General features: G+C 43.7%; 1 protein-coding gene and 1 non-coding gene across 2 annotated transcripts; one reads left to right on the top strand and one right to left on the bottom strand.

The window, feature by feature from the left end:
* Window positions 1–6,200: 6,200 nt before the first annotated feature.
* Window positions 6,201–6,713, bottom strand: LOC137935327 (uncharacterized). Its single transcript, XM_068779999.1, has one exon. The coding sequence runs from the start codon at window positions 6,711–6,713 to the stop codon at window positions 6,201–6,203; it is 513 nt and encodes a 170-aa protein (XP_068636100.1).
* A 7,021-nt stretch (window positions 6,714–13,734) lies between these two features.
* Window positions 13,735–13,841, top strand: LOC137935623 (small nucleolar RNA R71). Its single transcript, XR_011109322.1, has one exon. It is a non-coding gene; the product is annotated as a small nucleolar RNA R71 (small nucleolar RNA).
* The last annotated feature ends 522 nt before the right edge of the window (window positions 13,842–14,363 follow it).

Genomic DNA, 14,363 nt, shown 5'->3' with positions numbered 1-14,363 from the left:
CTATGACATTTTCAGCACGACAGGGCCAGAAAGGCATTGTGGCACAGGTCCCTAACGCACTTCACACTTTGCATATTCAACACACGGGTTGATCAGTTAGCTCCTTTACTTACAGCATTTGCGGATTTATTTAATGACCCTACAGGTCTACCACTAGTGTGTCATTGCGATCACCGCATTCGTTTAAAGTTGGGAACTGATCCAGTAGTGGTGCGGCCTTATCGTTACCCACATATCCAGAAAGTTGAAATAGAACGACAGTGCATGCATATGCTCGCTTAGGGTGTGATCCAGCCCAGTCGATCTCCTTTCTCCTCACCAGTGTTACTTGTACGTAAAAAAGATAAATCTTGGAGATTTTGTGTCGACTATAGGCAACTCAACTTGCACACAGTTAAGGACAAGTTCCCCATTCCAGTCGTGGACGAGTTGCTGGATGAGTTACATGGTGCTACAATTTTTACCAAATTAGATTTGAAATCGGGCTATCATCAAATATGAGTTCACCCGGCGGATGTGGAGAAGACTGCCTTCCGCACACATCACGGACATTTCGAGTTCCTCGTCATGCCCTTCGGTCTCTCCAATGCACCATCCACCTTTCAGGCCCTCATGAATGAGGTCTTTTCATCACTTCTACGCCACTATGTGTTAGTCTTTTTTGATGACATTCTGGTCTACAGCAAAAATTGGGAAGAACATCTCCACCACCTCCATCAGGTATTTACCATTCTACGCTCTCATCATTTGGTTTTGAATAAATCGAAATGTTCTATGGGTACATCTTAGGTGGCATATTTGGGCCACGTCATATCAGCTGTGGGCGCGAAAGTTGACCAGAGCAAGATACAGGCAGTTACAGATTGGCCGATTCCCACCTCCACCACAGCATTAAAGGGATTTTTGGGCTTAGCGGGATATTATAGAAAATTTATCCAATCTTATGGCCAGATAGCAGCACCACTCAACAACCTTCTAAAAAAAAAAGCCTTCAACTGGTCTTCTTCAGCAGAATAGGCCTTTAACCTGTTAAAGGAGGCCTTAGCCTCAGCGCCAGTCCTACAATTACCAGATTTTGAGGCAGAATTTGTGGTGGAATGTGATGCCTCCGGGGAGGTATAGCGGCAGTGTTACAGCAATTGGGACACCCCATTGCATATTTCAGCCGTCAGTTGGGACAACACCACCATAAGTTAGCTGCATATGAGAGGGAATTGATTGGGTTAGCCAAGGCTGTCCAACATTGGCGACCTTATCTTTGGGGACAACCGTTTCTCATTTGTACAGATCATTGCAGCCTCAAGTATCTTCTTGAACAATGCCTCACCACATCCCCACAGTAGCATTGGTTAACTAAACTCATGGGCTTCGATTTTACGGTTCATTATAAGCCAGGTAGTTCGAATTTGGGGGCTGATGCCTTATCACGTCGGGATATTTCCGCCACAAAAATTTATGCTATCAGTCACCCACGTGCACTGCTATTAGATTCTATTCGTGAGGAAGTACATCAATATTCGGATCTCATGTCATTATATCAGGATATTCAACAGGGGACAGCTGCTCCTCATTGGACGATTCAGGATCGTCTCATTCTCTACAAAAACAGGATCTTTTGGCATAATACATCCCCACTTCTTCACGCCATCCTATCCTCTATCCATGATTGCACACTTGAGGGTCGACAGAAAACATATTTCCGAATCAGTCGGGACTTTTACTGGAAGGGCATGAAGAGCACAATTGCTGATTATGTAGTTGCTTGTCAGATTTGTCAAAGAAACAAGGCCGAATCTTTAAGTCCAGCCGGCCTACTGCAACCTCTGCAACTACCATCTCAAATCTGGTCTGATATTTCCATGGACTTCATTGCTGGTCTTCCCATTTCATCAGGTAAATCGGTGATATTCGTCGTCGTTGATCGGTTTTCAAAATATGGGCACTTCCTTGCTTTGGCGCATCCATATACTACTGCTCAGGTCGCTCAATTATTTGTGGATAACATTGTCCGATTACATGGAATTCCCTCATCCATTATCAGTGACAGGGATGCCATTTTTACCAGTATCTTTTGGAAGGAATTATTCAAATTACAGGGCACCCAATTGGCATTTTCGTCTGCCTATCATCCACAAACGGACGGCCAAACAGAGGTTGTCAATCGCACGATTGAAATGTATCTTCGTTGTTTTGTGGGGGACGCACATAGAAGATGGATAAAATGGCTTTCATGGGCAGAATTTTGCTATAACACATCTTACCACACAGCACTAGGCACTACTCCTTTCAGGGTAGTTTATGGCAGAGATCCACCTCGTCTGTTACCATATGAACCTGGGGCATCCAAAGTAGTCACTTTGGACCAAGCATTAGCTGAAAGAGACGCTATGCTCACTGAGGTACGTACACATCTACAGGAGGCCCAACACTCTATGAAACACTTTTATGATAAGAAGCATCGAGAGGCATCTTATTTTCCTGGAGACTATGTGTGGTTAAAGCTTCAACACTACCGCCAGCTATCCCTGACTGCATCAAAGCGCCTTAAGGTGTCTCCTAAATATTATGGTCCATTTCAGATATTGGACAAGATTGGGCCCGTGGCATACCGCTTGCAGCTACCACCGGAATCAAAGATCCACAATGTCTTTCATGTCTCCCAGTTGAAGCCCTTCCAGGGTGACTCGCCCCTACTTCACACTCCACTGCCACCACTACATGAGGGCAGAGTCCTTTCTATTCCGGCTCAGGTAATACAAGCACGCCACATTCAAGGTGATTGGGAAATTCTTGTCCAGTGGGCAGATGCCGATCCCAGTGACACCACATGGGAGCCGTTATCACCATTTCGACTTTTATATCCTTCATTCGAGCTTGAGGACAAACTCTTTCTCCAGGAGGAGGGTGATGTTATGGACTCTATAGCATCACGAGTTACCAACAGGCATAGGAATTAATGAATGTGTTTTTCAATTTCCATGTAATTGTTTCTTGGTTTGGTTTTGTCATTGGTTTGGGTTGGTTTAGCATTTATTGGTTTGAACCATTGACCCAAGAGGTCTTTAGGGTTTTGGACGTCCTCAACCCTACTTAAGGGGACGGCTAGGGTAATGAGAATTATGAATTGAGTTCACTTTAGCTAACGTAATTTAGATAAACAGGTCAAGAGCTCCTTCAAGCTCTCTTCCGTTTTCCCCCCAATTCTCCTTTCCGAAATTCAATTCCCTTCAACCCCTCATTCCATCTCAACGTCAAGCAAGGTAATGGAAGGAAGAGAAGAGAGGAGGGTGACAAGATCCATGACTCGTGAGGATCCTAACATATTCATCATCAATTGTGTCCCAAGCTAAGAGCAAACCCTTCTTCTTGTTCTCGGGATCCTTGCTTATGGATGCAATTCTTCCTTCTAGATTTGGACATATATTCCTTCTATGCCCTGACTTTCTATACTCAAAATAAACATCAATATTTTTATTTTATTTTTCATTGTTAGTTTTGAATTTTCATCTTCTAGACTTTTTCTTCTTCCAATAAATCTTTTAAATATGTCTAGTGATGAAGAGCACTTCATCGAATTTATCTTCATTAGTGCCATCATTTAAAGTAGATTTGGCCTTGAGAGCAATATTTTTTCTTCTAGGTTGCTCTTCTTCCTTTTCTTCACATTCCATCTCATATCTAAGGAGAATTCCTAGTAGCTCTTCCAAGGTTATGGATCTAAAGTTAGCATTCTTAGGAATGGTTATCTTCCTCATGTCCCATGACTTAGGAAGTGCCTTGAGAAACTTGTCATTTTGCCTATAAAGGGAAATCTCTTCTCCAGGTATTTTCAATTCATTTATGCTATGAGTAAATCTAGAGTTCATAGCAGCAATGGATTCACCAATTTTAATTTTGAATTCATTATATTGGGTAACCAAAAGGCTGATCCTAGATTCCTTGACTTGTGTGGTTCGTTCATTAGTCACTTCCAACTTGTCCAAAATTTCCTTTGCCATTTTACAAGTTGATACTCTATTGACCTCATTAGGACCTATGGCACATAAAAAAGGTTAATTTCCATAGAGTTTGTTTTAAGTGTCTTCCCTAGTACATTCATTATATTCCTTTGTAAACGAGTAGTCATCAATTAGTTTTAGAGACTCAGATGGTCCATTCTTGGTCAGAAGCTAAACGTTCCAATCCATGGATTGAAGGAAGAACTCTACTCTTACCTTCCAATATACATAGTTGATACCATTAAGCATTGGGAGACGATTGGTGGACTATCCTTCAAGAAGGAACATTTTGTGTAGAGATGCCATTGAAATCTAATGAGTGAAATCAAGTAAGATTTTGATTTCAAAAGTTTTTTTCCTACTTTGAGACCAATAGTTGGCCTAGGTGGCTTCTTGATGTGAAATTTAATTACATCAGCTTTTATACTTCGCAAGCGTACAAATCGTTCACATAATCTAGCGGGAAGCGAGGGTCATATCCAAAGGGAGGACTGAATTTTGTGTATTCTTTAGTCAACTAGCCAAACCAAATATGATGAATTAATCTGAACTAAACACAGATTATATCCTAAATTATCAAGCAATGATCTAATTAACTACTTGCAAAGAAGGAAACGTCAACACTGGATTTTACCGTGATTCGTGCCTCTCTCTCGAGTGCCATGTAACCACAAATTCGGATTCTCAATCCTTGCGTCTAGCCCCGCTCGGGCGCCTAGAGTTAAGGACAAAGATCGGATTATAATACCAGAATCTAACCTAAATTATAATCCTGCCCTAACTAGCTAATTACTCAAAAAATTCGGAGAACAAATATTCAATAAACATCAATTCTCAAATCAAATTTAATAAGCATTAAAACCTAAGTTCAAACTATAGAAAACTAATAAAATTAGAAAATGACGAATTACTCCCCTTCTTCTTCCTCTCGCTCAGGCAGCAATTCCATTCTCACGGTTGCTGTGATTTCCAGAAATTAGGGGCTTCGGGTTGCAAGAGTGAGCAGACGGAAGTGGAGGCGATGCTGGTGAAGAGGAATCGAAACCGGCGCTAGAGGAGGTGGTGCGGCGAAAGATGAGATGGAAGCGAAATCCTTTGACCGGCCCTCTCGAGTCTCGGTCGAAGTCGGACTAGGATCGGGAAGTGGTCGAAAATACATAATCGACGCCGGAGGATGGGCTGAATGCGGAATCGGCACCGGAGGGGCCCTCTAGGGTTACCTCTTGGCCTAGCGAGCAAAAAATTGCAGTGTCGAACTCGCCGCGACGGAGAATATCTCGAGCTCTCCTCGAGTCTATTCTCGGTTGCCGGACGGCGGTGGACGACGGTGGCACACGACGAACAACGATGTTACGGACCTGGGTCATGCATCGAGTAACACGGTGTGGAACTTGAGAGTCCAACACTCAAAATTAAAGCTCACTTCACGTCAAGGGTCTGTATGTGAGTCTTTCTCTTGACCAGTGCTCGGCCAGGAGGAAAGCTCCTCTTTTGATAGTCCTAACGAGTTACTGTGAAAGGTAGGATACGCCATAACAATGTTGAGCTTGCTAGAGTAAGCTGCTCTCTTTTCTTGATCACGGCAAAGAGGGTTTGGCCCTCTTTGTTGCTGCTCTAGCTAAGATTGCAATCCTTCTTTCTGAATTAACTTGAAACACGAGTTTGGAATAGATTATTACCTCTTCTTTGCTGGTGTGATCAGCTCCCAAGTTGCACCAGAACTGCTCAAGGTCTGAGGATGAAGATCCTCACTTTTCTACTCGATAAGGGAGGAATTGATGCCTCTCTTGCTGTTGCTGCTGAGAAGGAGGAAAGACCTTCTCTTTGGGCTCGAAAAAGGGGCAGGAAGCTCCCCTTCTTACTTGGGATGTTGGTGATGGAAGATGGATGAAAATGGATGGCAATGGAGGGTGAAGGATATGTTGGATTTTTGGAGTAAACCATAAACTCGAGATCAAGAGGTGATCTCAGCCTGTTTACACTAGGTTATTCTAAAATCTCAAAGCTTCACTATTTCATTCACTCTTTCCTTTAAATAGATCACGTCATGGAGTTTTAGGGTTAGGGTTACAATAATTCCCATAATACCCCTACATATAAAAGTAATTAGAAATAACTCCTACTTAAAATAATATAAGAAATAAATCCTACTCCAAGTAATATAAGAAATAAATCCTATTGAGTGAGTTGTTGTTGCCTCCTTCATTGTGTGACTCGTTGTGCTTTTGAGACCACAACATCTGCCTCCCCCTGGAGAAAGAGCTTGTCCTCAAGCTCAAAAGCTGGGTAGACTTGTTTGAAGATGTCCACACATTCCCAAGTTGCAGCATTAGGATCAGTGTCCGTCCACTGAACCAGAATCTCCCAATGGTCATTGGTCAGTCGAGTGCATAACACCGCAGTAGGGTTAAGAATAACCTTGCCATTATCAATCGGTGGTAGGAATGGAGTGGATGTAGGTTGCAACCTAAAATGTGGCTTCAAAAGAGAGACATGAAACACATCCTGAAGTTTGGCCATGTCCGGTAATTTGAGCAGATAGGCGACTGGTCCCATTCGTCGAAGAATGGGAAATGGCCCAAAAAATTTGGGAGAGAGCTTATGTCGTGGAGGTCTTGCATGAGACTGCTGTAAGTAGGGCTGGAGTCGTAGCCACACATAATCCCTAACCTCAAAAGAGACCTCACATTGGCCTTTGTCGTCGACATCCTTCATCTGAGCTTGGGCACGTCATAGCCGTTCTGTGATATTCTGTAGCAGTAGATCCCGGTCCATGAGTGCTTGATCAATCACATCCACGTGGGTGGACCCTGGGTTGTACGAGAGAAGGTGAGGTGGATCGTGGCCATATATAACCCGGAAAGGAGTGGATTGCAAGGCAGAGTGTTAAGCACCTAGCCAATACTTCCCAAAAGATCGGCCTGTTAGGAACGGAAGGCATAAATACTTAACCCAGGACCATAACAGTACACCCCGCCCTCCCGAGCTGATGACCACGGCAGCATTAACACAGCGATGAGAGCCATTGGGGAATGTCCGGGGATTGCGGTCACCCGCACACGCAGGGAGTCGAACTTGGGACATAGCGCCTGCTCTGATACCAAATGTTAAACACCTAGACAATACTTCCCAAAAGATCGGCCTGTTAGGAGCGGAAGACATAGGTACTTAACCACCCAGGACGTTCCCCAATGGCTTTCGTTGCTGTGTTAATGCCGCCATGGTCATCGGCTCGGGAGGGCGGGGTGTACTGTTATGGTCCTCGATTAAGTACCTATGCCTTTCGCTCCTAACAGGCCGGTCTTTTGGGTAGTATTGGCTAGGTGCTTAACATTTGGTATCAGAGCAAGTGTTAAGTCCCACGTCGAGTCCCCACACACACTGGAGGACCACACTCTCCTAGCGTTGGGCTGTAAGGGATTATGGGATCCTAACCCAGCTCTCGTTGTTGTGTTAAGGCCACCGTGGTAGACGGCTCGGGAGGGCAGGGTGTTATGTTAGGGTCCTGGATGATTAAGTACCTATGTCTTTCGCTCCTAGCAGGCCGGTCTTTTGGAAGTATTGGCTAGGTGCTTAACAGAGTGGAACGAAGTGTGGTAACAGTATTCGGCCCACGAAAGCCATTGAACCCATTGCCCCGAATGATCACCCACCAAGCACCGTAGATACATCTTGATGGTGCGGTTCACCACCTCTGTCTACCCGTCTGTTTGCGCATGATAGGTGGAGGAGAACTTTAATTTAGTCCCACTCACACGAAAAAGTTCCCGCCAAAAGGTGCTCGTGAAAACTGCATCTCTGCCATGTAAGCGGACTATCTGCTATAGGAAAGTTTGAGCAACCAACGTTGCTGTATAAGGATGAGCCAGCAGTATAAAATGTCCATTCTTGAAGAATCTAACAACCACCACGAAAAGTACGGATTTGTCGGAGGACAGAGGTAGACCTTCCACAAAATCCATTGAAATGTCGGCCCAAACCTGCATAGGAAGGGCCAGAGGCTGGAGAAGACCGGCTGGACTCAAGTGGTCAGCTTTGTTGCATTGGCAGACCTGACAGTCGCCCACATAAGTCGCAATAGAGGGCTTCATGGCTTGCCAGTAAAAATCAGCTCGAATTCTATAGAAAGTCTTCTGTATCCCCTCGTGTGTACTGTCATGGTAGGCCGAGAGAATAGCTGAAATGAACTCGGACTCAGGTGGAAGGAAAAGCCATTGCTTGTAATAAATAAGTGAATCCTGGATGGACTAGTTCGAATTCATTGCCCCTTCCAAAATCTTCTGATGCAGTTCCTGCAGTGCAAGGTTAGTGGCAAGTGTGTCTCTCACCAAGTCCAGAATGAGAAATCTCAGCTAGCTGATCGAATAGACCGACTGTTGATCCTCAAAACATCGTGACATGGCATCTGTAGCCTTATTTAATCTCCCCGTATGATACTCCACCGAGAAGTCAAACCCCAACAACTTACTCATCCAGTGTTGTTGTGGCGACGTCGTCAAACACTGTTCTAGTAGGAATTTAAGGCTGTAGTGATCCATGCGTATGAGAAAAGCCCGGCCCCAGAGATAAGGCCTCCAATGTTGGACCGCTTTGGCCAACCCAATCTATTCGCCCTCATAGGCTGCTAGCTTGTGATGACGGACTGTCAAGTGTCTGCTAAAATACGCAATAGGATGGCCCAGCTGCTATAAAATGGCCCCAATGCCCACGCCCGAAGTGTCGCACTCTACCACGAACAATTCGTCAAAGTTGGGAAGTTGTAATACTGGCACAGATGTGAGGGCAGCTTTGAGTGCCACAAACGACGTGTGGCCTTCTCATTCCAAATAAAGGAATTTTTCTTGAGTAGACTGGTCAATGGTGCTGCCACTGGCTCATAGTTCTAAATAAATTTGCGGTAGTAGCCCCCAAGACCCAAAAAACTCTGTAATGCAGAATACGACTGTGGCTATGGCCACTCATGAATAGCTCGGATCTTCTCGGGATCCACCGTAACCCCCACAAGTGAAGCCACAAAAGAACACTTGGAATGTTTCAAATAGAGCTGATGTGCTCAAAACAAGTTGAAATCAATCCTAGTGTGCCAAGTGCTCCTCAACTGACTGGCTATATATTAAAATATCATAAAAAAATACAATAACAAATTTTCGAAGATAGGGGCTAAATACCTCGTTCATCAAAGCTTGAAAAGTGCAGGGTGCATTGGATAACCTGAATGGCATGATGATGAACTCAAAGTGGCCATGGTGCATGCGGAACGCCGTCTTCTCGATATCAGAGGGGTGCATCTGGACCTGATGGTATAACTCATCCAGGAGCTCATCCACTATCGGAACTGGAAACTTGTCTTTTACTGTCTGCACGTTCAACTCCCGATAATCCACACAGAACCTCCATGTCCCATCATGTTTCTTCATAAGTAATATGGGTGAAGAGAACGGGGAATGACTGGGACGAATAAGGCCCTGTTTCAACATCTCCTGGTACTGACGCTCTATCTCGTCCTTTTGAAGGTGTGGGTAATGGTATGGTCACATGACCACTACCTCAGATCCTGGTTTCAGATAGATCCTGTGGTCACAGTGTCTCAGGGGAGGCAAACCCGAAGGCTCCTGGAAGAGGTCAGAGAACTCCTCAACCAGACCATCACTAGTACTGTCAGGCTGATCCTGTGTCTGCAAAGTGTGCCTGCGGTGGGCCTTGTCCACCTGATAGCCCTGTAAGAGCACTCGACTTCCGGCCAAATCAAAGCTCATGGTTAAAGCCAAAAAGTCCCTAAGAGTGGGCCCCAACGTTTGTAACCATTTAATGCCTAATACCATATCAAATCCCGCCAGGGGAATAACAAAAAATTCAGCATTAAACGAAGTTGAGCCAATGAAAAAAATAACCGCCTTACTAATCCCATAGGTAGGGACCTTCTCTCCATTGGCCACTGAGACGGTGGCTGTCGAATGAGTGTGTATCTGGAGTTGGAGATGTTGTGCGGCTGTCAAACTTAGAAAATTGTATGTACTCCCCGAGTCGACTAGTCCCACCAGTTCTCGGTCGATGACATGAGCTCAGACTTGCATTGTATTAGGCGATTTCTGCCCAGTAATAGCATGCAAGGATATGGTTCCTCCTCGATAATATCCTCTGGCTCCTTTGGATCCTCTAAATCCTCGACCTCAAGCCAAAACAATTGTTTACATTGGTGTCCTACCCGATACTGCTCATCGCAGTTATAACATAAATTTTTGGACCGCCTTTCTACCAACTCCGCACTCGTTAATTTTTTGATAAAGTTCGGTAGGGGATTACCAAGGCAGGGATCGGCTACCCGAGTCATAGTTGGAGTGTGTCTGGAGGATGGTGCTACTGGAGATGCTCCCTGAGATGAAGTATAGCGGCGCCCTTGCCATGTGGAGGAAGTGTTCCTCTCACCTGACCAACCGGGCTTACGTTGCAACAATAGTTGTTGTTGTTCCATTGCTCAGGTCATATTCATTGCATGAGCTAAATCCGTAGGCATAAGGAATTCTACCTCTAGCCGTAAATACTCATTGAGACCCGCTGTGAATAGGGAGACCTGTTGGTCAACCAATACCCTCTCACCAGCACAAGCCAACTTTTCCTGGAACAGTTTTTGATATTGTTACACCAAACCAGTTTGTCGCAATAGGACTAACTCCCCCAGGAGGTTGCTGTTGGCAGGAGGGCCAAATCTAACTGTGCATAAATTTTTAAATTCTCCCCAAGTCATCCCTGGTCTCTCTTTTTCTACTTGAGTAACCATAACATGGCTTCATCTACCATATGGAAAGAGGCTAGTTGCACCTTATCCCATTCAGTAGTCCCTTAGTTCAAAAACAAAATTTCACATCTATGCAACCATATTAAGGGATCAACTGAACCATTGAAAGAGGGAAAATCTAACTTGGTGTACCTTGGAACTGTGCCTCCATGTTGAGGTCCTTGGATAGCAGTGCACCCAGGTCATTGCTCCCCTCTTATGTGATAAGGTTGACCAACCTCTCTCACCTCTGGGCTCTGATGTCTCTCTACCCTCAGCTTAGTTAGCATGCTGATGACTCGGCTCATCTCTTCTTCCAAACCACAAACCTTCCCCAACACTGGTTGTGCTGTTTCAAGGCTATCTTCTATCTTTTGTGTCTTTATTTGGATTTCTTTATTGCTGAGAGTATCCCCCATGTTACCCTACTCTGATACAATGTTGTTACGGTCCCGGGTCATGGATCAAGTAACACGGCATGGAATTTGAGACTCCAGCACTCAAAATTAAAGTTCACTTCACGTCAAGGGTCTGTATGTGAGTCTTTCTCTTGACCAATGCTCGGCCAGGAGGAAAGCTCCTCTTTTGATGGTCCTAACAAGTTGCTGTGAAAGGTTGGATACCCCACAACAATGCTGAGCTTGCTAGAGTAAGCTGCTCTCTTTTCTTGATCACGGCAAAGAGGGTTTGCCCCTCTTTGTTGTTGTTCTAGCTAAGATTGCAATCCTTCTTTCTGAATTAACTTGAAACCCGAGTTTGGAATAGATTATTACCTCTTTGTTTGCTGTTGTGATCAACTCCCACATTGCACCAAGACTGCTCAAGGTCTGAGGATGAAGATCCTCACTTTTTTTCTCGATAAGGAAGGAATTGAGGCCACTCTTGCTACTGCTTCCGAGAAGGATGAAAGACCTCTTTGGGGTCGAAAAAGGGGCAGGAAGCTCCCCTTCTTATTTGGGATGTTGGTGATGGAAGATGGATGAAGATGGATAGCAATGGAGGGTGAAGGATATGTTGGATTTTTGGAATAAATCCTAAACTCGAGATCAAGAGGTGATCTCAGCCTGTTTACACTAGGTTATTCTAAAATCTCAAAGCTTCCCTATTTCATTCATTCTTTCCTTTAAATAGATCACGTCATGGAGTTTTAGGGTTAGGGTTACAATAATTCTCATAATGCCCCTACATATAAAAGTAATTAGAAATAACTCCTACTTAAAACAATATAAGAAATAAATCCTACTCAAAGTAATATAAGAAATAAATCCTATTGAGTGAGTTGTTGTTGCCTCCTTCGTTGTGTGACTCGGTGTGCTATTGAGTCCACAACAGACGGCTGGAGGGAGCCCTCTCGGGTCTCTCTTCTTTCGGTCGGCGGCTGGCTTCTTTTTCTCCCCTCGAGCTCTCCTCCCTCCTTTTCCCTCAAAATTGTTTTGCCCTAAAAATATCTCTCCCTTTCACTAATTGCATTTTTGTAAATATCTTCTTCTCCACCAAAATTCTCCTGAAATTCCATAATTGAATCCATAAAAATCATTTTAGGAAGAAATAAACCCTAACAGCAATGAAATATAATTCAGGAGAGAAAAATATGCAATATAAGCAGTGATTAATGCCAAATTCAATAAATGCACGTTTCATTTGAAAACCAATAAATAACCACCAATAACACAATTATAAGGGCTATTATATTATAATTAACCTAGTTCTCATGTCAGAATCTGGCATCTATCACAGCCCCAAACCTAAATCTTTGCTAGTCCCTAGCAAAACAACAATAGAACCAAAATTAAGCCTAGGAAAACAAAATGCCACTTTCGTAGGGAACACGATTGCATTTAGCGTATGCAACAAGCCATTAAACCCCTACTATACGGTAGTGGACGTGTTGTGTCTCATGAGGGTTTGCATGGAATTTACCCACAAAATTCATCTAAATCAACAATATAAAAATAAAACTGAAGAAAATCAGCATATGACTAACACTTAGTATCGTAAAATGTCTTAAAATCATTTGAAATCCTGCTCAATTTGAAAACCTGTGTAAACTAGAACACATTATCAATCCAAATACACTCATGGGTACTCCACCTGAACCAATGTGACCCATAAGCAATTACTTCAACAGAACAAAGAGGCAACAGATAACAATAAAATCCTGGTCACATCACAATTAAGAGAAAATAGTAGAGTAAGCCTGTTGTCTAACAATCTCACAAAAGAAGTATACATATTTCAATCTTAACCTGCAACTTCTTTCAACTTACAATTCATCATCAAAGTTAAGGAAACTCATTGCTTCCAGATTTAAACCCATTGAGTGTTGTGCTTCAGAATTGAGCTTACATTCTCAGTAGAAAGACCTTTTTGTTAGCATGTTGTTTTCTCTTCTGCGTATAAAGGTCTTTCAAAAATCGGGCATAAGCAGGGACTTGCCTAATAGCATCAAGAAATGGAATGTTAATGTGAACCTTACTAAAAAGTTCCAACGTTTCATGCATGCTATCTCCTTTCCTGTGTAGGCCCGATAACCTCTGCGGATAAGGAGCTGGTGGGACTTGGTTAGGGATCTACCTGGCTGTTGGTGGAGAACTTGGAGGTTCTTCACTCAATGATGTGTCCCCATTGTCATCCTTTGACTCCTTAGACTTAGTGGTCCCTACCCCATTGTTCAACTCACGACCACTCCTAAGGGTGGTTATGGCTTTGGCTTGCTCGTGGTAGGGATTGGAACTCGACCCACTCTCATGTGTGCTTTTGGGGTTATGAATGGTTTGACTTGGGAGTCTATTTTGTGCATGTTCACTCATGTGGCTGGCCAACTGACTCACTTGCATTTGAAGTTTAGCATGTTCACTAGGACTCTTACCCATCAAACTCCCACCACTCGTTGCATCTACCATGGATCTAACCTGGGGTGTAAGACCTTGATAAAAGTATTGCACTAAATGCCATTTCTCAAACCCATGATGTGGACACCTACGAATCAAATCCTTCCATTTCTCCCAAGCCTCATAAAAGTGTTCACCCTGCTACTGCATAAAGTTGGAGATTTCTCTCCTGAGGGCTATAGTTCTCTGAATGGGAAAGTACTTGGACAAAAATTTCGTGACTAATGTATCCCATGAAGTAATGCTGCCCACCTCTAAGGAATTAAGCCAAGACTTGGCCTTATCCTTCAGTGAAAATGGAAAAAGTCTTAACCAAATAGAGTCATCTGAGAAATTCTGAAATTTGAAAGTCGCACAGATATCTAAGAATTCCTTGATGTGGTAATAAGGGTCCTCCTTCTCCAACCCATAGAATGTAGGGAGGAGTTGGATCACAACCGGTTTCAACTCATAATTGGCAGCAGTAGTGGGTGGCAATATAATGCAAGAAGGTGATGTGAAGTTGGATGGGATAGAATAATCCCTCAGGACTCTACGGTCACCTGTTGCAGGTAACTGTAATGGTTCACCCTGATTGGCCATGGTTGCTCCTAACTTGACTTCTGGTGTTTTCCTACAAATATGATCTACCTCTTCAACAAAGGGAGCTAATGGTTCACCTAGTTAGTGGCGCCCGTGCATAAAAACACAAAAAGAAAA

Source organism: Aristolochia californica, unplaced genomic scaffold, assembly GCF_029961685.1.
Source record: "Aristolochia californica isolate CCGP_79_NKW_82.1479 unplaced genomic scaffold, dmAriCali1.0.hap1 SCAF_6, whole genome shotgun sequence".
Lineage (NCBI taxonomy): Eukaryota > Viridiplantae > Streptophyta > Magnoliopsida > Piperales > Aristolochiaceae > Aristolochia > Aristolochia californica.
This window is presented reverse-complemented; position numbering and strand designations above follow the sequence as displayed.

Bases quoted from the DNA above. Each gene is read 5' to 3' on its own strand.
- LOC137935327 (XM_068779999.1), bottom strand. From the start codon at position 6,713: ATGAAGGATGTCGACGACAAAGGCCAATGTGAGGTCTCTTTTGAGGTT.